The 24,236-nt window shown below is 37.2% G+C and overlaps 2 protein-coding genes across 2 annotated transcripts; both read left to right on the plus strand.

Moving 5' to 3' along the window:
• Positions 1-927, plus strand: LOC144293273 (olfactory receptor 4P4-like). Its single transcript, XM_077864360.1, has one exon. The coding sequence runs from the start codon at positions 1-3 to the stop codon at positions 925-927; it is 927 nt and encodes a 308-aa protein (XP_077720486.1).
• A 17,340-nt stretch (positions 928-18,267) lies between these two features.
• On the plus strand, positions 18,268-19,182 carry LOC144293274 (olfactory receptor 4C11-like). The gene has a single exon (XM_077864361.1). It carries the CDS (start codon positions 18,268-18,270, stop codon positions 19,180-19,182), a length of 915 nt encoding a protein of 304 aa, XP_077720487.1.
• The last annotated feature ends 5,054 nt before the right edge of the window (positions 19,183-24,236 follow it).

Genomic DNA, 24,236 nt, shown 5'->3' on the forward strand with positions numbered 1-24,236 from the left:
ATGGGACATGAAAATATCACAGAATTCATTCTCTTGGGACTTTTTAGTGATGAAGATGCGAAGGCTGCCTGTTTTGTGCTGTTCGTACTTTGCTACATTGCAATTCTCTTAGGAAACTTGCTCATTCTTCTCACAATCAGGGGCAGCCGCCTCCGTGAACAGCCCATGTACTTTTTCCTGAGCTACCTATCTTTCATGGATGTCTGCTTCACTTCCACAGTGGCCCCCAAACTAATCATAGACCTACTGGCCCAGCAGAAGACCATCTCCTACAATGGCTGCATGGCCCAGATGTTTTATGCCCATTTTTTTGGTGCCACTGAGATCTTCATCTTGGTGGCCATGGCCTATGACCGATATGCAGCCATCTGCAGACCCCTTCACTATATGGTCATTATGAGCAGACAGGTGTGCTATGTCCTTGTAATGGCCTCAATTCTCGGAGCATTTACCCATTCAATCATGCAAGTATTGATCATTATTGAACTTCCCTTCTGTGGCCCCAATCAGATAGACCACTATTTCTGTGATGTTTTCCCCTTGCTGAAGCTGGCCTGCATGGATACTAGCTTGTTGGTTATTGTGATCATTACTACCACAGGAGTGCTGTCCATTTTGACCTTTGTTGCCTTGGTAATTTCTTACATCATCATCCTGTCTACCCTGAGGACCTACTCATCCCAGGGCTGCCGCAAAGCCCTCTCTACCTGTGGCTCACACATCACTGTTGTGTTCATGTTCTTCTTGCCTCTCATCTTCACATATGTCCCCATGGCGGATTCCGTCAGTAATGACAAAGTGTTTGCCCTATTTTATACCATGATTGCTCCCATGTTCAACCCTCTCATCTACACATTGAGAAACACAGACATGAAGAACGCCATGAGGAAAATGTGGTGCCGGGATGCACGGTTTGAAGGCAAATGAAGTCCCTGGTGTTCAAACCATCCTCTGTATCACCTTCTATCCACAGCATCCTAATGTCAGCAAATATGGCAGGTACAGAGAAGTGGTGTGTTGTCATCAAAAGTTGCAAGACTTGAAGAGAGAGGGCCCTTAACCACCTTCTTTCTGTTACTTTATTTTTCTGAACCTATGTAAAGGGGATGAATCACATGACCTCCATGTCCCTGCCAGCTTTAACATTCTGGAACTTATGTCTGGCATTTTGGAACATTTTGTCCATCATGATCCCAGACATAGTGGACATATAGCACTATTATCAGGACACACTATAAAGACTGCATGGTCTGACAGTTATGCCTTGCTTTAGGAAACAGATTTTCGACTGAGACACCTCTTACAAAGACAGAGAGGTTTTAAGCCCTCCATTTTTTACTGGTGTCCATTGCAATAGAAGAAGCAAGCAATGCCCCCAAATTTGCAAGTGTTATTGTATATTTTAACCCTTTACATAAACAGATAATGCTTGTAAAATAATGGAATTCAGGTAATTACACTATTCACACTGTCGTTATTGTAATTAATTCTTAGTACCCTAATGATGGTGTATTCCAGGAATTAGAAGTTTCAAATTAGATAATGAACACCACTTTTTCAATCCTTTGAATGTAACTCCATGACCTCATTTTAAAATAACCTCATTTTAAAATCCTTCATGAATGTGCAAATTGATGTTTTTTGTAAATGTGCAATGTGGAAAATCTCCATTCTGTAAAAGACCCTGAGCTTAAACAGCCACACAGCTGAGTGTTGCCTAGGTGGCTCAGTTGGTTAAGTATCTGACTTTAGCTCAGGTCATGATTTCAAGATGCTCGAATTGAGCTCTGCACTCAAATTTCAGTGGGGAGCTGGCTTGTCCCTCTACTCTTACCTCCTCCTCCCAATAAATAAATAAAATATTTTTTTAAAAAGGGAAGCTACATAGCTGAAGACATGGATGTCCCTGGGGTACATTCTGTAGATCCTCACTGCTCTTAATGCAAATGGCATATTTTGACATTTTCCTTCTACCATTTGTGCGATGCAAATCTGTCTCACTTAGACTCAGGCAGTCCCTTATACTAGTGAGAAACAGAGAAAGTTAGTTTGAGAAGCAGATGCAACTCACTGAAAACTGGAGTATAGGCCAAGAACAACTTCGGTGCATTGAGGTGTTTCCAGTTTATACAAGAATTCTCAAATTTTGTGAATTGGAAGGAGCCTCTGACATCATCTAGGGCCATCCACGAGCATGAGAAGAGGAACCAAGACCCAGAGAATGGGTTCACCAAGTTTGCAATTATGAGAGGCCCAGACTTGTTATTTTCTGGTGCTCCATCCTCTTCAGTACAGTCCCCGTAAAGAAATTGAATTGTATTTACTTCAAGTATTCCTGTCCTTTGTGCACCAGAAATCTGTTTTGTTTTGTTTTGTTTTGTTTTGGATTACAGTTGATACCCAATGTTGCTTTAGTTTCAGGTGTACAGCATAATGATTCTACCAATCTCTATGTTTTGGTGTGCTCACCACAAGTGTAGCTACCACCTGTCCCCTTGCACTGCTACCCTAATACCAATAGACTACATTCACTATGCTATGCCTTTTACTCTTGCGACTTATTCATTCCATACCCAGAGGCCTGTTCTTCCACTTCCCTCACCCATTTTGTCTGACTCCACTCCACCTACCTTCCCTCTGGCAACCATGGGCTTGTTCTCTTTATTTATGGGTCTGAAGGAATCTGGGTTTTTTTTTTTTTTTGTTTGTTTGTTTGTTTTTTTTGGAATCTGGGTTTTAAGGTGAGGAGTACATTTACAGGAATTAGCCATAGTTGATGATGATTTCAGCAATAGTTTTTCTTTCCCCAAAAGACCTTGACATGGGTACTGTCTGCAAATTAAGGAACTTAGAACATAATGGGAGGCAGAAAAATAATGAAGTATATTGAAAAGGAGGTAAGAAAGACAATAGCAGATTAAGTCAGGATTCGTGTTTTGATGTTGATCTGGTGGCAGTTATGTCCTGGAAAAAAAAAAATGTCTATAGCTGTATGGGCTTTTGCCTAATTCTGGTGCTTATTTTTAATAAGCCTGTTATTGATGCATATACAGGCTACACTCTCTGATAATGAATTAAATTTGCTCACTGGGACAAATTGGCTGTTTGGTTTTTCCCCAAAGAAGACAGGCCTTTCAGAAGTCCATTTGAACCTGGCTGTTATTTATCTTTTGTTAACATTCTTCTCATAATTTATCAACAAGTGAGGGGTGGAAAGGAACCTACCCAAGAATAATAAATATGTCATTCTTTTCCTGTGTGTTATCCATGGTTGAAATAGTGAAAGGGAAGTTGGATGTATATTTAGGTATTTAGAATTTGTCCCTTATGTATATAATCAAGGTTATGTGCTGCCCCTCATATCCATTCTCTCTTGCTTGGCCTTTTATACTACTCCTTTCAAGTTATCTTACACTAAACATACTGGAGGTGTTATTAGCTAAAGAGTAGGCCTTCGAATCCCCACTTCTACAGTTTGACCATGCTATTCTTGGATCAGACAGCTCAATAATATTGTGTAAACAAGCCTTTGGAATATTTGTAGCTTATACAACAAGCATTTAGTTTTTGCTCATGTGTCTTTGCAAAAGGTGGGGTGTAGCTGATCTAGGGTAGGTTCAGGTATACCTAATGCAGCTCTATTTTTATCAGGCATAAAAGAGAAATGTTATCTTAATCTTTGTTAAAATGAAAATTTATATTCTGTGCATGTGATGTTTGACATTACCCTTGACTTATGGAAGTTCGGCTTTGTCTGTCTCTCTTTATATTGTGGTGCACTTCTTTGGTGGATTTTTAAATACTAGAATGTAAAATAAGACATATTTTGAAGATTTGAATAAAGTAATGAAGTTTGCATTATACCTCAGAACAAAACTGGTCACTATGAAAGATATGAATATATTGAAACACTGTCAAAGTGAGGTACTTCCACATAGTTATTATAAAAATGATAAATTCTAGAGCCTCTGACATATGACAAATGTTTTAATTTTCAGGATATGTTAAAATGAAAAAAGGGATTACATATGGAGGAAGATGAAAATATTTTACATATTAAACTGAGCAGTGCAAGAAACCATGTTTAAAAATATTCTGCTATTCCTAAGGACAGAAGTATAAGCACTAGTTGGAAGATAAAAGGAGATACATTTTTATTTTCTACTGTGAAACAGACTAATTTATCTATCTGGAAAATCAGAAGGGTTGCCATTTATTTCAATCAATGAAGGCTTTAAACAAAGTCAATCTGTCATCTTATAACAGCAAGGTTGAAAAACTACAAAAAATATAAAACTCCAGTGGTTGGCAGGCAAGGCTGTGATCACATGTCTATGAAATAAAATGGTATAAACCAGAATCACCCTTACTGAAACTGGGGAGAGTCTAATGTAAGAAATGATCTTTTTCCAAGGAACCAAGAATAGATCATCTGAGCACCTCTGATTGGGATTGACTCTGAGGACCTTTTGTGAACGAGAGTAAATGTAGAAAGTCATTGATAGAAATCTAAATACCAATGGAATATTACTCAGCCACTAGAAACGACAAATACCCACCATTTGCTTCAACGTGGATAGAACTGGAGGGTATTATGCTGAGTGAAGTAAGTCAGTTGGAGAAGGACAAACAGTGTATGTTCTCATTCATTTGGGGAATATAAATAATAGTGAAAGGGAATATAAAGGAAGGGAGAAGAAATGTGTGGGAAATATCAGAAAGGGAGACAGAACATAAAGACTCCTAACACTGGGAAATGAACTAGGGGTGGTGGAAGGGGAGGAGGGCGGGGGGTGGGGATGAATGGGTGACGGACACTGAGGGGGGCACTTGACGGGATGAGCACTAGGTGTTATTCTGTATGTTGGTAAATTGAACACCAATAAAAAATTAATTTATTAAAAAAAAGAAATCTAAATACCATTTACTATGTCCTTCTTCTTAGTCTCTGATAGTAATAAATCTGTAAGTTTTTATCTTCTAAGGGATGTCAGATGTTCAATAAAATGAATATCCCTTGGGGATCCCTGGGTGGCTCAGCAGTTTAGTGCCTGCCTTCAGCCCATGGCATGATCCTGGAGTGTCAGGATTGAGTCCCACATTGGGCTTCCTGCATGGAGCCTGCTTCTCCCTCTGCCTGCTTCTCCCTCTGCCTGTGTCTCTGCCTCTCTCTCTCTGTGTCTCTCATGAATAAATAAATAAAACCTTTAAAAAACAAAAAAGAATGAATATCCCTTGCTAGTCAAGACTTAAGTTCAAAGGCATGACTAAAAGAGTGTTGTGGAGGAAAGTTACAAATGGATAATATTCATTTATTGCACTCTTTTCTAAATTTAGTTCAAATTTAGTTCCTTTGCATCAGTTAGTAGAATAGACAGGGGTATATATTTAAAGTTGCGGCTCTTTGGATTTCATTGACTCAGAGTTCCCCTGTGCTCTAAGAACATCAAGTATCATCTACTCCCAGTATTTCCAAATTGAAGTGCTCAGATGTGCCACTGCCTTTATAACAATTACAAGATGAGCTTATTAAAATATGGATTTTTGAATGTCCCTTAACTATGGCCTAATAAATTGGAAACTCATAACACAGACACTTTGTCTCTTCAAAAGTTTCTCCAAATGACTACCATGATCAAACAAACTGGAGAAGCACTGATCTAGTCATTATTAAAAACTGAGCAAGTGGAAGTCCACTGAGATTCCAAGCTGGGACGATAAACATGATTTTGAGTGTTTCCAGGGCCAAAGTTTCTTAATTGTAACGTCTATTCCAGATATGGTACTGCTTTTGGTCTTTCTTATCTTTATCTATGTGAATGCATCAACATCAGAGATAATCTTTTTATTTATTTATTTCACTTTTAATTTTATTTTTTTCAGAGATAATCTTTTTAAAGACTATGTACAGATCTTTTTTTATAATAAATTTATTTTTTATTGGTGTTCAATTTGCGAATTTACAGAATAACACCCAGTGCTCATCCCGTCAAGTGCCCCCCTCAGTGCCTGTCACCCATTCACCCCCACCTCCCACCCCCCTCCCCTTCCACCACCCCTAGTTTGTTTCCCAGAGTTAGGAGTCTTTATGTTCTGTCTCCCTTTCTGGTATTTCCCACACACTTCTTCTCTCTTCCCTCATATTCCCTTTCACTATTATTTATATTCCCCAAATGAATGAGAACATACAGATCTTAATGTAATGTGCACACACACACATACAGACTCTACCATAAACACTTACCCAGGTACAGGCAGTAACAGAATAATCAGATCTTTGCAAAAGACAAGGAAGTAATAAGAAGAATATCAGTGATGTGTTCATTGTTATAGAAAAATAAAGCTCAGATTGCAGGAATTGAAGAAGAGATGTGTGATAAATGGCTCACTGTGTTCAGTAAAACTGCTTGGTTCAAACACTGGAGAAAATACTGTTTCCCAGTCAGGCCTTTCAGTATTTTATTTGCCCTATAGTTTGAATCAAGTCACTTACTCATCACATGTGTATTTATTTTCATTCAGTTTCTTCAGTTTTTCCTTTTAGTAACTGTATGTCAATTGGAGACCAGTGGCTACAGACAAGTCAAGATTAGTCAGGTAGCAGGAGCATATGAATGGGATATTAGAATTACAATGCGGATCTTTGAGGCAATTTTCCCCTCCAGTTTCTTTACTATTTGGGTAAAGAAAATGAGTCCTAGAGAATGGAAAGCTTTCTCTCCAGAGCAGAGGATTAGGACAGATCTTTTGTTTTTTAAGTGTATTTTATCTCTTTTTCATGTGCACATAGCTCCCTTCCTTTTGAAGCCTTGCTAGGTTTAGTTTCTACTGTGTTTTGGCTTAGATCAGAACCCTATAGCTCAGATCTCTCTTATTCTTCCTGTATCCTATTGTGCAAGTAACATATTCATATTGAGTGCTCAATATGTTTCCATCACAGTTCTAAATGATAGGATAGATCATTAGAGATCTTGAATACTAGCCTGACACATCATTTGTAAATGTCTTCCCTATTCTGTAGGTTGCCTTTTCCTTTTGTTGACTATATCCTTTGCTGTGTGAAAGCTTTATACCTTGATGAAGTCCAGATAGTTCATTTTCGCTTTTCTTTCCCTTGCCTGTAGAGCTGTGTCTAGCATGAAGTTGCTGTGGCTGAGGTGAAAGATGTTTCAGCTTGTGCCCTCCACTAGGACTTTGATGGATTCTTGGCTCACAGGTCTATCAACAACTTTTGGGTCACTTTTTGTGTTGGTGTAAGAAAATGATCCAGTTCCATTCTTCTGCAATGTGGCTGTCCAATCATTTGTTGAAGAGACTATTTTCCATTGGATATTCCTCCCTGGTTTGTTGAAGATTTGAATATTAGTGGACCATAATGATAAGGATTCATTTCTGGATCCTCTATTCTATTGATCTATGTGTTTGCTTCTGTGCCAGGAGTATATACTCTGATGCTTACAGCGTTGTAATATAGCTTGAAGTCTGGAATTTTGATGTTTTGGTTTTATTTTGCAACTTTCCTCAGGCTACCTGGGGTCTTTTCTGGTTCCATACAAATCTAGGATTATTAGTTCCAGCTCAGTGAAAACTATCGATTTTAATTTGATAGAGATTGCATTGAATGTGTAGATTGCTCGGGTAGCATAGACATTTTCACAATATTTGTTCTTCCAATCATGAGAATGGAATTTTTTTCCAATAAATTCTGTCATCTTTAATTTCTTAAATTTCTTTCATAAGTATTCTATTGTTTTCAGAGTAGAGATCTTTTTTACCACATTAATTAGGTTTTGTCTTAGGTATTTTTGATTTTTTGGTACAATGGTCAATGGGATTAATCCCTTAATGTCACTTTCTTCATCTTACTGTTACTGTATAGAAATGCAACTTATTTCCGAGCATTGATTTCATATGCTGCCATGTTGCTGAATACTTATATGAGATCTAGCAATATTTGAGTGGAGTCTTTTGGATTTTCCACATATAGTATCATGTCATCTCTAAAGAGTGAGAGTTAGATGACTTCTTTTTTGATTTGGATGCCTTTTATTCTTTTTTTTTTTTTTTTTGTCTCCTTGCTGAGGTTAAAATGTCTCGTACTAATTTGAACAACAGTGGTGAGTCGGTATCCCTGCTGTGTTCCTGACCATTGAGAATGGTATTCTCTGTGGGGTTTTTTTTTTTTTTTTTGTATACAGCTTTTATGATACTGGGATAAGTTCCCTGTATCCCTACACTCTGGAGAATTTTAATCAAGAAAGGATGCTGTATTTTGTCTAATGCTTTTTCTGCGTCACTGAGAGGATCGTATGGTTGTCATCCTTTCTTTTATTAATGTGATGTATCACTCTGATTGATTTGTAGATGTTGAACCACCCTTGAAGCCCAGGAAGAAATCCTACTTGGTCATGGTGATTAATTCTTTTAATGTACTTTTGGATCCTATTGGTTCTCTCCTGAGAATTTTTGCATCCTTGTTTATTGGGGATATTGTTCTGTATTTTTCCTTTTGGTGGAGTCTTTGTCTGGTTTTGGGATCAAGGTAATGCTGGCCTTATAGAATAAGTTTGGAAGTATTCCTTCCATTTATATTTTTTGATATAGCTTCCAAAAATAGGTATTAATTCTTCCCTAAATGTTTGGTAGAATTTCCCTAGGAAGTCATCTGGTCTTGAGTCTTAGTTTGTTAGGTGATCTTTGATTATTGCTTCAATTTCTTTGCTGGTTTTGATTCTGTTCAGGCTTTCCATTTCTTCTTGCTTCAGTTTTGGTAGGTCATGTGTTTCTAGGAATGCTTCCATTTCTTCTAGATTGCCTAATTGATTGGCATATAATTGCACATAACAATCTATGAAATTGTTTGTACTTCCTTGGTGTTGGTAGTGATCTCACCTCTTTCATTTATGGTTTTATTTATTCAGGTCCTTGATCTTTTGTTTTTGATAGGTCAGTCTAGTGGTTTATTGATCTTATTAATTCTTTCAAAGTAACCAGCTCCTAGTTTTGTTGTTCTAGTCTACTGTTCTTTTAGTTTGTATTTCATCAATTTCTGCTATAATCTTTATTATTTCTCTTCTCTTGCTACATTTAGCTCCTTTAGGTGTAACGTTAAGTTGTGCAGTTGAGACTTTTCCTGTGTTGAGAACAGCTTGTATCACTGTATACTTCTCTCTTAAGACTGCCTTTGCTTCATCTGAACTGTTGTGTTTTCCTTTTATTTCATTTCATGAATTTTTAAAGATTTTTCTGTAGTTTCTTGTTTGACCCATTCATTCTTTTGTAGGATGCTTTAACCCGAATGAATTTTGTCCTTCCTAAATTGCCTCTTGTGATTGAGTTCAAAATTCCAATCATTATAGTCAGAAAAATTGCAGGGAATAATCCCAATCTTTTGAATTCAGTTGAGACCTGATTTTTGATTGAGCTGTGATCGATTATGGAAAATGATCCGTGTTCACTCAAGAAGAATATGTGTCTTTTGCTTTAGGAAGGCATGCTCTGAATATATTTGTAATGTCTGTCTGGTCCAGTGTGTCAATCAAAGCCCTTGTTTCCTTAGTGAAATTCTGCTTTGATGATCTGTGCATTTTTGTGAATGTTGTGTTAAAGATCCCTACTATTACTGTATTATTGTCAAAGTGTTTCTTAATTCTGTTGTTATTTGCTTTATATATTTGGCTGCTCCTCTATTAGAGGCTAAATATTTGCGGTTGTTAGTTGTTCTTGTTTGATAGACCACCTAATTATGATATATTGTCCTTCTTCCTCTCTTACGACAGTCTTCAGTTTAGAATCTAATGTGTCTGATATAAAGATTGCCACCTAAACCCTTTTTTTTTTTTATGTCCACTAGCATGATAGATGGTTCTCTTCCTCCTCGTGATCTGGAAGTGTCTTTCGGTCTAAAATATGCCTATTGTAGACGACATATCAAAGAGTCATGCTTTTTTTTATCCAAATTGAACCTATGGCTTTTGATTCTAGTATTTAGCCCATTTATATTTAGAGCGAATATTGAGCAATATGAATCCATTGTCATTGTTTGACCTGTAAAGTCACTATTTCTGTATATTATCTCTGTTCATTTCTGGTTTATGTTACTTTTGGGCTCTCTTTTCACTTCCAGGATCGTCTTTAATATTTCTTAGTAGGCTGGTTTAGTGATCACAACTTCTTTAGTTTCTCGTTTTCCTCGAGCTCTTTATCTCTCCTTCTATTCTGAATGACAGCCTTGCTGGATATAGTATTCTTGGCTACATACTGTTTTCATTTAGCACCCTGAATATATCATGCCCGTCCTTTTGGGTCTTCCAGGTATCTGTGGATAAGACTGCTGGGAGTCTTATTTTTCTACTCTCATAGGTTCAGGACCTCTTGTCCTGAGCTGCTTTCGGAATTTTCTCTTTGTCTCTGAAATTTGCAAGCTTCACTGTTATATGTTGAGGTGTTAGCCTGATTTTGTATTGATTTTGAGTGGGATCCTTTGTTCCTTCTGAATCTGAATGCCTGTCTCCTTCCTCAGATTAGAGGAATTTTCAGCTATAATATGCTCATATATACCTTCTTTCCCACTTTCTCTCTTACTTTTTCCTCTTCTTTTGGGACCCCAATTATGCTAATATTGTTTCATCTTATGTTATCACTTATCTCTCAATTTTTTCCCTTGTGATCCCATAGTTGTTTATCTCTCTTTTTTTTCTTACTTTAGTTTTCTTATTCTTCGCAATTTCTTTTGTATATCATTGATCCTCTCTTCTGTCTCATTTTTCCTAGCTCTTAGAGCCTCCATTTTTAATTGCATCTCATGAATAGCCTTTTTAGTTTTGACCTCCTTAGGTCTTAGTTCTTTTATTTTGCTAGAAAGAGACTCTCTAGTGTCTTCTATGCTTTTTTTCAGCCCAGGTAGTATCTTTTTAATTTTTATTCTGAATCTAGTTCCAAGATGTTGCTTCCATCCCTACTGATTAGGTCCTTGGAAGTGAATACTGCTTTCTGTACTCTTTTTTGAATAGAGTTCTTTTGTATTATCATTCTGACCAGAGAAGAATAGATGAAAGAAAAAAAATACTAAACTGGCAACAGTGATTCCAGAGAAACATACACGAAACAAATCAGAAGCAACAGAAAAATAATGAAAGAAAGAGAGAGAATATAACCAAATGCTGGAGCGCAACACTAGATCCTGGGTGTATTTTGGTCTGCTCCTTTGAAGAAACTAGATCCCCAAATTGTAAAGAAAGGCAAACTTACATAAAATCAAAACAATTAATTAAATTCAATGACGGGATAAAATAGAACCATAAAATGAAAATTAAAAAGACTTTAAAAAGAGTTGATAAAATAAGAAATTATTTGAAAAGCAAACAAAAAGATTACTGTGAAAGAGTGAAGAAACTTCAGAAAAACCCTTAAATTCTGTATACTATTTTCCCCTAGTGCTGGAGTTTGGCAGTTCTCTATCATTGGTAGCCTTGGTCTTAGCAGATGTCCTTGCGGATGTTCTGGGCGAGGTGCCTGGTGCAGTGACTCTCAGGGGTCTTTGTCTTGGATTGTATTGCACTGCCCTTTGCAGGGAGCCAGGCTAAATATACAGCTCCAGATTTCTCTATGTGACTTTTGTTGCCTTAAGGCTTTCTGTACCATTATAGGGGTCGAGAAGGAAAATCAGAGCTGCACCTCCATCTTCAGCCCTCACGCTGAAAGTTCATGTCCCTTATTCTTCAGTGAGTGCTCAGGTAAAAGCAGTCAATCACTCTTATCCCCCTGGTTTTAATTGACATTCAGTGCTAAACCAGCCTGTGACCCAGTGCACATGATCTTGTTTCAAGAATCCAAGTTTTAAAGACTTCTTGGCACACAGCAATAATACACCTCCTGGAGAAGTGGGGGCCTCTCAGTGTTTCTGTCACTTTCTGGGCCCCTCCACAGAGAGCGGTTACCCTTCCTTGCTGATGTTCCCTGTTTATGGCAAGACTGAGTTGAATGTTGGTCTTGAGCTGTTTCAATGAGGTACTGTGCCCCAATGCCTGGGAACACTCTGCTGCACTAAGGTACCCCCATTCTTTTTGTGATGCCAGGAATCCTGAGACCATGCTGTCAAACCCAGGATTCTGTCTTTCTTCAACACCTTCAGGCAAACTTGTAAAAGTCCCAATTTTGCACTCCACTGCTTACACCATTTTCTGGTACTTGAATAATGGAGGCTTCAATGCCCATGGTTTATCCTCTAATAGATGGCCTCATATTCATTTCTCTATACACCCTCCATTGCAAAAAGTGGTTGTTTTTCTATTTATAGAATTGTAGCAACTTTTTCTCAGATCGCCAGTTGATTTTGCAGTTGTTCGGTATGATTTGTTAGGTATCCAGCTGATTTCCAAAGACGAGAGAAGATGAAGTTCCCCTACTCCTCTGCCATGTTAAGTCTCTCCCCATTCTGCAGCTTTAAATAGGTGGTCAGAGAAGTCTTCGTGGCAGACATCACGCTGGAATATATACTTGAAGACGGTGAAGGAGTCAGCCATGTGGATATACACTACAGTAAATCTTGGAGGGTATGAGGCTAATGAGATGGGATCCTAGAGTACTAGGTGAGATCAAAGAGGGATTGTTGGGTCTAGATCACATAGAGCCTTGTAGGTTGCATTACATGTCTTCCCTTTTGATGAAATGAAGTGGAGCACCATTGGAGAACTTTGATCAGAGAAAAGACGAGACATGACTCACCTATTTTGTCTGATATTAGTATTTCTGCCTTAGCTTTCCTTTTGCTTCTATTTGCATGGTAAATGTTTTTCATCCCTTCTTTTTCCACCTCTGCGTGTCTTAGTTCTGAAGTGAGTTCAACAAAAGGATATAACTGTTGTAATTACTGGGACCACAGATGTTTTCACCTAAATGAATTACACAACTACTAACAGGCACAAAAGAAGACATTTGCAGTAATGCAATAACAGTAGGGAATTCTTATACCTCAGCTCCACCAATAGACAGATCATCCAGACAAAAAAAGAAATAAACTAGAAAGAGTGGCTTTGAATGACTTATTTGACTAAATGGGACTAAGATATTCAGAACATTATATCCCAATGCAGCAGAAGACATTCTTTTCAAGTTCACAGGGGACATTATCTTGAATAGATCTCATTTAGGCTACATAACAAACAAGACTTAACAAATTAAAAAAGTGAAATCATATTATACACCTTTTTTGGTCACAGTCGTATAAAAGTTGAAGTACTCACAAGTTGAAATCTAGAAAGAACACAAATACATGAAGCAAAGAATCCTACTCCTAAACATTAAATAGGTCAAACAAATAATCAAACGGGAAATCAAAATATTCATGGAGACTGATGAAAATGTTAAGGTGATAATATCTAAAAGATGTAAAGAATGTACATAACTCACCACCACAAAGACTAAAAATCTTACTTAAAAAATGGACAGAGGACCTGAATAGACATTTTTCTAAGAAGACAGAGAAATAACAAGTCAACACATGAAAAGATGTTCAACGTCACTCATCATCAGGGAAATCAAAATCAAAATCACAGTGGGATGTCACTTCACACCAGTCAGAAAGTCTAAAATAAAAAAAAAAAAAACAAGAAATAAAGAGTGTTGGCAAGGATGGGAATAAACTGTACCCTCATACCCTCTGGTGGGAATATAAACTGGTGCGGCCACTGTAGAAATAAGGATGGAGGTTCCTCAAAAATAGAAAATAGAAAAATAGAATTGCCATATGATCCAGTAATTCCACTATTATTTATCCAAATATATTTTTGCAACAACATGAATGGATTGAGTCAGTCTAAACATAAGTGAAATTCAGACAGACTAAGACAAATACCATATGAATTCACTACTATCTATGTAGATTTCAGAAAGAAGACAAATGAGCAAAGAAAAAAGGTCACAAACAAAAAAACTCAGATTCTTAAAATATGGAGAATAAAATGGTGGTTACCAGAGGGAAGGTGGGCAGTTAGGATAAAAGGGTGAATGTAATTGAGAGAACACCTGTCGTGTTGAGCACCGATAATGTATAGAATTGTTCAATCAAAAATATGTGCATGTTTTGTAGGTAAATTATAACTTACACGGCTCTATTTTTTAATAATTTATTTATTCATTAGAGACACATAGTGAAAGAGGCAGAGATACAGGAAGAAGGAGAAGCAGGTCCTTACAGGGAGCCAGATGTGGGAGACAATCTGGCACCCTGGGATCACGTCCTGAGCCAGAGGAGATGCTCAACCACTGAAGCAGGAAGGCATTCCTCCTTAAGTTGCTTTAAAAACAAAAAAAAAAATCAGTAAAAGCATTTTCATTTCCAATTTTCTATCTTTTCTTTACATTTGACTGAATAACTTCAAAGCATTATAGAAATTATAGAAATCCTAATTAGTGGTTGTCACTGTAATTATATTTTACCAGTATTATTAAGATTGAAAATAATTATTATATATCTACAGTATCATTTTCCTATCATTACAGATAGGAAAATGGGAGAAGTTAAGAAACTTGCTCAAAGTTAGAGACGTTTATTATGAAAATAAAACTCAATCATATCACATGTGTTGGAAAATGTACCTGGGCTCAGAGGTTCATGTGCTGTTAGAAAAGATTTCACTTAAAGAGAAAAGTCTTTGGGAACTTTTATTAGTCTCTACTTCATTGTGACTTGAAAGGCATACTTTCTCCTTAGACCAGGGACACCAGTGGAGCAGTTGGTAACTGAAATGGGATGGGTCCCTTTGGGAGTCTAGGAGGAGAGATGGATTCTGTGGACAGGATCTGTCAGATGATAGCCTGTCTGGGATTACTTGGCCCCGTGGTTTGCATTGATCCAGGAGGGACTGAGCTAAGTAGTTTGTAGAGCAAATCCTCTGGGATTGGGTGGGAAGGGCACAGCCCTTATTCCTCCAAAGGCTAGGTATTTGTGAACACCTGTGAAATCTCTATATATCTATTGGAGGAGGAAGAAATGTTTAATCCATACGCTCTGCCAAGGAATTGTTTTTGGGCATAGAGCTGCCTTTAGAGATTTTTCTATCATAGGATTGTGGGAATAATTCCTTTATATTCCAGAAAGTTCTAACAGTAGAAATAAGAAATGTTCTGCTGATATTACAGACCTCATTGAAGACTCTAACCTAAGCCTCTAGGAAAGATTGGCTACCTGTGGTGTATCTTCTCTCCACATAGATCCTGCAATGGAAAGCTGAGTAGATGTATTCGAAGTACAGATTACATGTTGCAAACACACTGCACATGATTCATCTTCAAGATAAATCAGATTTGCAAGAGAAAAAACTATGGGCTCTCTATTGGATCTCATCTCCTTCTGAGCAAGAAATATGGTAAGTTTAAAAACCCACGTAAATTACTTTTTTTTTTTAGTAAACTACATTCATTCTCTTGATTCCCATTCAATACTGAAGTTTCTGATAGTTGCCATTATGTAATTCTTTCAATCTTTGAGAAGCATGACGTGCCAGGAAGCTTATTTCTCTCAGTAATGAGAAGATTCTGATATGTCAGGGTTTTTGCCTTTCACTGTCCTTGATGCAGCACTGTCTCAGGACTAATTCTTATTGAATGAGGGGTACATTGAAGGGTGTAGAGGTATAGTATCCTACACAGGTGGATTACTTACTTGCAAAGCTTAAGGTCAGGAAAAGGAAAGGCTGTATACTGACCTCCGCAATCAGTATTCATAGAAAGTGTTGTTACCACGATTCTATGGCACTATGATACTCCTTGTTCTGATATTAATGACTGTAATGTTGGCTGCCCAAACCCACTGACACCTAGGAATTACATTTTCTTTCTGGTGTTGGATTGAGAGATGATCTACAGAGTGGAGGAATGAGAAGAAAACTCTAGTGAAATCCTAGGGTGAAGCGCTCCTTTGTCCCTAGCAAAATTCTTTGCTCAGCCTTGCACTGTGTCTTTACATTTAAGTATATATATAAATGCTGATCTCTCTTTTTTTTTCTGACTCATCAGGATTTTCCATCCATTTGCTAGTTAGGACATGTACTGGATGTGTCCATGGCTTTGTTCCTTACCTATGTATGGTTTCTGGCTTTATGCTGGTTCCACTCGAGTGGCTGGGGTCTGATGCTTCTCATGGCAGTAGTGAGTGGAGTGTCCAAGTAGGAGAGGTTGCCATGGAGCACAGGGCTAGCGTTCTGATACTGGTTTCTTTTTGACTGCTCTCCAGTAAATTGCCTGCCAGCCTATCCTGAATTACCCAAAATAGAACAAAATGAACTTGCTTTATGGAACATAAAATCAAATGAACAAAGAAATTAAAACCAAAATGAAGAAGGCTATAATTAAGGATTGACTCACTGCACACAGACACACATGCACACATGCACACACACACAGTTTTTACTATTGGGAAGTCATTAGCAAGAAGGTTTTCTGAGAAGATTGCATCTGAACTGAGTACTGTGTGCACAGTTAACAATGCAGAATGTAGGTTGTATCAGAGGAAGGTCATTGTCACTAAGAAATGCTGAAAACTTAGTGAATGATATGGAGTGTGGGTATATTTATGAAGGATAGTAATATCAGGTGTGGTTGGAGCACACATGCCCAGAGGCAGGAGAGGAAAGTGGTCAGCAAGGTTATGGAACTGTGTTTGAGGGCTTTCAAAGTCATGGTGAGTATTTCAGCCGTTGCATTAGAAAGCCATAGTAACCATTTTGTCATTTTCATGATTCACCATATTTTTATAATGTCCTTTTCAAGATATAGCAAAACAATAAAAAGAAGTAGAGGGCAGAGGATGAGGAGAAGAGAGAATATCTGAAACTGTGTCCTTTCTTTCTGTTTAGAAACATGGAGTGTCCACTTAATGAATACTGGGATTGGCCATTTGTAATACTGATGTTTGTGAAATACCAGCTTGATTTTGTGGTATGTATGAACTAATAATTCTCACAGTGCAAATTCATATGGGTATCTCATTCAATCTGCTATTTTTCCCAACAAAATGATGTAAGAGGTTTTATCCAGAATTTAACGGATGTTATACACTATGTGAAAAGAATTATTATTTTCTATACTCTAGGAATCTAAATGATTCTGCTTTTAGGGTAGTGAAAAAGCCCCATATGATATTATAATGATGAATGCATGTCCTTAACACATCTTCAAATCCATAGAATGTACCACATGAAGAGTGGACCCTAGGGTTAACTCTGGCCTCTGGTTGCTGATGATGGGTTATGGTTGGCTCATCAGGTGTGACAAGTGTGCCATTCGGGCAGAAGTGTTGACAAAGTGTTGATAATGATAAGGGGTGATATTTTGTGGGGGCAGAGCTATATGGGGACTCTTTGTGCCTTTCTCTCAGTTTTGATATGGATCTAACACTATTACAAAAAAATATAAATCTTAACAATAACAACAAAAGCATAAGGAACAATGACAAAATGATCCTATTAAAGCCGAGGAGAGGTGTGTAATTTTGCTACACACCCCCCTTCATCCACTCTCAGAGAGACAACTGAGAGTGAGCAATTCTGGTCCTTCTGTGAGAGAGGAAGTGACAGATCTGAAGCCACCACTGATTTGTTTTGTTGGGGCCACAACGAATGTACTTGTATGCTTTCCACTGTTTCTCAGTGCAACAGATACAAAGATGAATGTTTTCAGTGCAATTCTCACTTCTTAGGAGGTGGACACTTTATTATAGATAGGCTCAAATTCCAATTGGGCTAAATTTGTATGTCTCCAAAATTTAAATTTGACCACAGAAATATATTCCAATTTCATATCCTGGTTATCATGGCCTTTGGCTGGAAGGAAAACTTGCTTTTCCATGTTTTTCCACTATGACTTTCCCACATGAAATCTCTAGTGTAGACAGATTTCAATTTTTCAGATTATGGCTAAATTTTAAGGCAGCTAATTCATTTACCAAAGGAAAGTACAATTTCTGCCATTTTCAATCTTTGTAGATTTCAAAAATTTTGAAGGATATTGACTTTTTATTCTCCAAATGCAAAGGCTTTGATCCAATTGGGTTAGTTTTTGAATCAATCAATCAATCAATCAATCAATCTTGGAGAGGCTTGGACTTCTGCAGATTCACAAAGATTCATAGGAAATTAAAGGAAGTTGGAGCAACATGGAGCAGATAAGGAATACAGAGTTCAGCCTACTGATCTCTCCATAATGTGACTTCTTCTTCCCTTTGCAGATTAGGGTCTTATCAAGGTCACCTAACCTGCAACCAACAAAATGGTGATGAATAGCACTGTGAATGAATTCATTCTGTTTGGCTTGACACAGGATCCAAGAAAACAGAAAGCAATATTTGGCGTCTTCTTGATGCTTTATCTTGCCACACTGTTGGGAAACTTTCTCATTGTAGTGACTATTAAAAGAAGCAGGACCCTTGGGAGTCCCATGTACTTCTTCCTATTTTACCTGTCCTTTGCTGATGCTTGCCTCTCTACAACCATTGCCCCCAGATTGATTGTGGATGCCATTTCTCAGAGGAAGACCATTTCCTACAAGGAGTGCATGGCTCAGGTCTTTACAGGCCACTTCTTTGGATGCATGGAAATCTTCGTGCTGATCGTCATGGCTTTTGATCGCTATGTAGCCATTTGTAAGCCCTTGCGATACACAACCATCATGAACAGGCATGTCTGCAGTGTGCTGGTGATTCTGGGTTGGGTGGGATCCTGTATCCACTCTTCAGCACAAATTTTCCTGGCTTTGAGATTGCCTTTCTGTGGTCCCAATGTGATTGATCACTATTTCTGTGATTTGCAGCCCTTGTTGAAACTTGCTTGCATGGACACTTATGTAATAAATTTGCTAGTTGTTTCTAACAGTGGAGCCATATGCACAGTGAGTTTCATAATCCTGCTTATCTCCTATGTTATCATCTTGTACTCTCTGAGAAACTACAGTGCAGAAGGAAGGCGAAAAGCCCTTTCAACCTGCACCTCCCATTTTATTGTGGTTGTCCTATTTTTTGGCCCATGTATATTCATATATACACGTCCGGCAACCACATTTCCAGTAGACAAGGTGGTGGCTGTGTTTTATACCACTGGGGCACCCTTGCTCAACCCTCTGATCTATACACTGAGGAATGCAGAAGTGAAAAATGCCATGAAAAAGTTATGGTGTAACAAAGTGTGATTTATGTTGATACGTGATATTCAGGGATCCTAATGTATACTTCCTTAACACCTTGGTTTTGCTTCATGAACAGAAAAGATAAAATGTTCCTTTTGGGATGAAAAACCAATTAAGTAATTTTAATCATACTATTTTAATATTTATTTTCATATTAATAAATATATAGACTCCTTATTCTGAACGGATTGCTTAGAATAAGGTTACTTATATAGGCCAAAACCATTTTGAGCAACTCATCCTGGCCCTTAGTTGAGTGGTATTGACATCTGGTCATATTCACATGATAATTTAGTTTCCTGGACCAATTTGTTTTCAGAAAAAAAAATGTACTGATTAGTGACAGAATGATTGTGTGTGTGAACACACACCAATTCTTTCTTTAAATTGTAGTCTATTTTTATGAATGTGGTCATAAGAGCTAACCCATATGGACCCTGGAACTTAGAGAGTGTAGGTGACTGTCTTGACGACCTGGGATTTGGAGATGGCTGCTCTGGAATCTGTGCCTGACGTTGCCTCACTGGGGAATCCACACGGAGGGATCTTCAACTTCCAAGAAAAGCTTGATATCTCATTGAAAACCTGTACTGTGTCTGGAGAACTTCTCAAAGTTCCGTGAGTGGTGAAAGAAGGAAAGTCTAATACTTGACTGTGATGGGTGGTATCAGCTAGTCAGCTGCCATAGGCAAGGTCCTTCCCATTACTCTTCACGAGGAAGAGGGAAGAGGGAGGGAGGGGGGTTGGCATCAGAAATATGAAGAAGGAAATAAACAGAAGGGAGGCTAAATTGGAGAAGGAGGCTAAAGAACAACGCATGTTGAAGAGCAAGAAACAGGAAAAGAAAAGTGGGAACTTTTCTTATATTTTGAGAATTAATTCCAGGTATATGAGCACACAGGGAAAAAATAAAGTTTCCTAGGATCTTTATATCATTGAATTAGTCTAGGCTAACTTCCTTGACTGCCATGTTTTTTCAGGTGTTAGGAAAAAGTACTTTTTTCATTGACAGGTGGTGTGTCCTTAGCGTCCAAAAAATTAAAATCCAGATTCTTTGAGTGAACCCAGGATTGGAAAGACCCTTTTAGTGCTTTTCAATTATGGTCTTTTGTTTTTATATGAGAATGTTTTAAAATACATATTTTCACCTTTGAAGATCACCCAACTGATATGTATAATACACACCTGCCACCACCACCACCACATCATAATCTATAATCAAGCACTGTCATGTGATACTCTTTCAGTACCTAAGTTTATAATTCCCATCAAATTGGCACCAGGAAGTATTACTTTAATTGATATAAGCTAATGAGAAAAGAATACAATGAATTTCATAAGTATGTGAGAAGTTTCTGCCAATATTATCATGTCTCACCAAAGATGCTTAGTATTCTTATATAGGAGGTGGTGCTGGACTAGTTATTTAAGTCCCAAAGAGGACATTTATCAGGTAACAAATGAGGACATTAGAGAAATATTTGTTTGCACTCACAGAAAAGATACATTTTCTTGAACAAATTGGTATAATTAAACCGTATCTGCCAATGGGGAATATTTCAAAGTGAATTGGGTGGGGATTGACATGAGGAAGTAGTCATGAGGAAAGGGGACAAGGAATCACTCCAAGTATTGGAAGAGGAGAAAGGAAAGGGAGTCTGAAAATCAATCCTTGAGTGTTCAGGGGGAAAAAAGAGAAAATTAATTCATTCAAGATCCAAGAGAGCTCTTAGAAAACCATTTTGTGATGTCAAGGGTGAGGGGAGCCATTTGCAGTTCTCCTCACCTCTGCAAGGGGTTGGAGGTCTCTTGGTCAGCCTGAGTCTGTCCTAGCACTCACCTGATCTGTCTCCTTTTTGTAAGGGGTCCCAGGAGTATGTTGCCAGTTATCCAAAACTGAATACGAGGTTTCCAGTGTTTTGTGCAGCATCTAGCTACTTTCAGCAAAGGGGAAGTTCAGTGACTGCATTACATCCAGAAATTTAAAACACTACATTTTCTTTGAATCTGGTTTGTTTTTATATTATTAAAAATAATTATGAGTTATGAATAAAAGAAACGAGTGCACTTTGCCTGCAACTCATCTCCCATGTCCCCATTCCTGCTGTAACTCGATTTAAAATGTATTTTTATCTTATTCTGCATCCTTTCCCCCTATGTTTTTAATGTCTCCCATACACATCGACTCTTGTTGGGAATGCTTTTTATTGAGTTTTTGATATACGTTTTAACTTTTTTCCCCAAATTGATAGTCATTTCTTAATATAATTTATTTTCATGTTAATACTTCCAACCTAATCCTATATTAAATTACCAAATATATATACGGTTGAATTTCTTTGCATGATACTCTGTCCTCTTAATATATTTGTTTATTCTGTGAGCATACTTGATTTGAAAAATTACTATAGCTTTATGACATATTTGCACTTGGTTCTTTTCCTCATCCTCTCCAAAATCTGAGTATTTTCTTCTATATATTCAACCATGTGGAGTTTAGAATAATTCCCTCCATTTCCATGCAAATTTCCTCCAGAGATTTTGTTTAGGAATTCACTCAGTATGTCAATTAATTGGGAAATATTAACAACTTTAGATTGTGAGTTACTTCCATCTCAAATTGTATAATTCACCTGACTCAGTTTTAACATGTCTTTTGTGATGAGGTTTAGTGTTCTTCATGAAGATTGTTCACATTTCTGTTGCATCTCTTAATTTTATTGTTATTGTGAAGGAGATTTATTTCGTTTTATAATTGTCCATTACACTTACATTTAGAAGTATTATTATGCTGATTTTTGAGTAAGCTCTTTTAATAAACACTGTAATCTCTCAGTTGATTGTCTTGGTTTGGCAAACTAGATGAATACACCAGCCAATAATGACTGTGTTGTTTCATGTTTGGTTCTGACTGCTATATTTCCTTTTCCTCTTATTTCATTGGTTGATACAAACTTTCCAAAGTGACAGCCTGCTAGACCGAATTTACCTGAAAAATTGTAAATTTGTTTAATCCAAAGATTATTGTTTAGCATAAAAGATTTTATAAGTGTAATCGGGCATCAGTATATTCAAATCATTAAAATACATATTAAATATGAATACCTGATTTCTCTTGAAAAGCTGAATTTGGGAAAAATTTGGATATGTGCCCCTCTTTAGGCAACGACACACCAGAGTTTAGTCCTGCCAGACTTTTAAAGGGGTCAAGATTTGCTCCTTTTCTACAGGGAGCAAAGGTCTTAAATTTTTTCTTAAATGTTTTTGCATAGTTTGGCTTTATTCAATTTTTATTATCTTTCTGATTCAAATAAGTATATGAGATTGAGAACTGGGCATTAAAACTCAATAAATTATGTAATAATGGCAGTTTTAAAAGGTGGCCTTATTCCTGAATTTAATGGATCTCTCTTAGAATTAACTGTGACATTTTCTTTAAGTTTCTGGAACATACCCTTTTTCACGTTAAACTCATTTACTTTTAGCTTCCTGTGCTTTAATTATAATTCAGAAAAAATGTTATCAAATCCCATGTTGGCCTCCTGAAATTAGTCTTTTTTAAAACAATATAATAAGATTATTAGAAAATTCTGGTAGCAGTAATCAGCAAACTATGGATTGTGTTGGAGAGCAGAATATGTAAAATATTTCCAGGCCTTATCTGCTAAAATGTATTTAAGATCAATGGAGGCATGCTGTTTCCTGAGACTAATTTAATCATCTATGAAGAGATGTGAACAAACTGGTAGTTGACCCTCAATTATAGGATGCCACAGTCATAAAAAGCTCTCATTAATAGAATCAGGGGTACCTGGGTGGCTCAGTGGTTGAGCATCTGCCTTTGACTTGGGTCATGATGCTCGGATCCCGGGTTTGAGTCCATATCAGACTCCCCATAGGGAGCCTGCCTCTCCATCTGGCTATGGCTCTGCCTCTCTCTTTGTTTCTCTCATGAATAAATAAAATCTTTTTATTTATTTTTTATTTTTTAAATAAAATATTTTTAAAAAGAGAGTAAGAATCATACCTAAAGCTAATATAACATTAGTTCTTTGCCCCTTATCAAGTGCTTCTCACACCTATTCCCTAACTCCTCTATAGCACAAAAGTGAGAGTGATTTTTGAGTCTGGGTCATTTTTAAAATATAATAACAACATTTATGTTCTTCGCAGCTTCAGGGAGATTTAGTGGTCTCGGCACTACATAATCTGAGGTATACAGGTGTGTATTTCTTGCTTCTTGCCACTCTCAATCTGGACCATTATGCTCCTGGTCTTTCATGGTTCCTTGAAAAACATCACAGTAGTTCTACATTAGTCTCTTTTTCTAGAATTTTCACCTCACTAATCCTCACATGGCTGTTTCCAAACCTGATCATTTTTGTTATTTATTGGTGCTCATCATCATTAAACATATTGATTGATATGTTTTAGCACTTTTCCTCCAAAAATCTCAAAAGAATTTAAAATAAGCTGAAATGTTAACTGCTGATAGAATCCTTCTCTGTCTGCATATTATGAGGTACCCTCCATAAAATAACCAGAGCCCTCTATTTCTACTGATTCCATTCTCATTTTCACTCTGTCTCTTCTGTTTGTTTGTTTTATTTAAATTTAATTAGCCCAGAAACTGTGCATTATTTTCAGATGTAGAATTCAGTAATCCATCAGTTACCTATAAAATCTAGTGCTCATCATATCACATGCCCTTCTTAATTCCTGTCATCCAATTACCCCATCTTCCCATCTACTTCCTCTCCAGTAACCTTCAGTTTCTTTCTCGTAGGTAAGAGTCTCTCGTGGTTTGCCTTCCTCTCTGATTTCTTCCCATTCTGTTTTCTCTTCCTTCCTCTGTGATCTTCTGTGCTAGTTCTATATTCCTCATATGAGTGAAACCATATGATAATTGTCTTTCTCTGATTAACTTATTTCATTCAGTATAATATCCTCCAGTTCTATCCACATCAATGTAAATGATATTTCATTTTTTTGATACCTGAGTAATATTCCATTATATATATAAATATATATATAACCATACATATATATATCCTTTA

Source organism: Canis aureus, chromosome 21 (genome assembly GCF_053574225.1).
Source record: "Canis aureus isolate CA01 chromosome 21, VMU_Caureus_v.1.0, whole genome shotgun sequence".
Classification (NCBI taxonomy): Eukaryota; Metazoa; Chordata; class Mammalia; order Carnivora; family Canidae; genus Canis; species Canis aureus.

Bases quoted from the DNA above. Each gene is read 5' to 3' on its own strand.
- LOC144293273 (XM_077864360.1), top strand. From the start codon at position 1: ATGGGACATGAAAATATCACAGAATTCATTCTCTTGGGACTTTTTAGT.
- LOC144293274 (XM_077864361.1), top strand. From the start codon at position 18,268: ATGGTGATGAATAGCACTGTGAATGAATTCATTCTGTTTGGCTTGACA.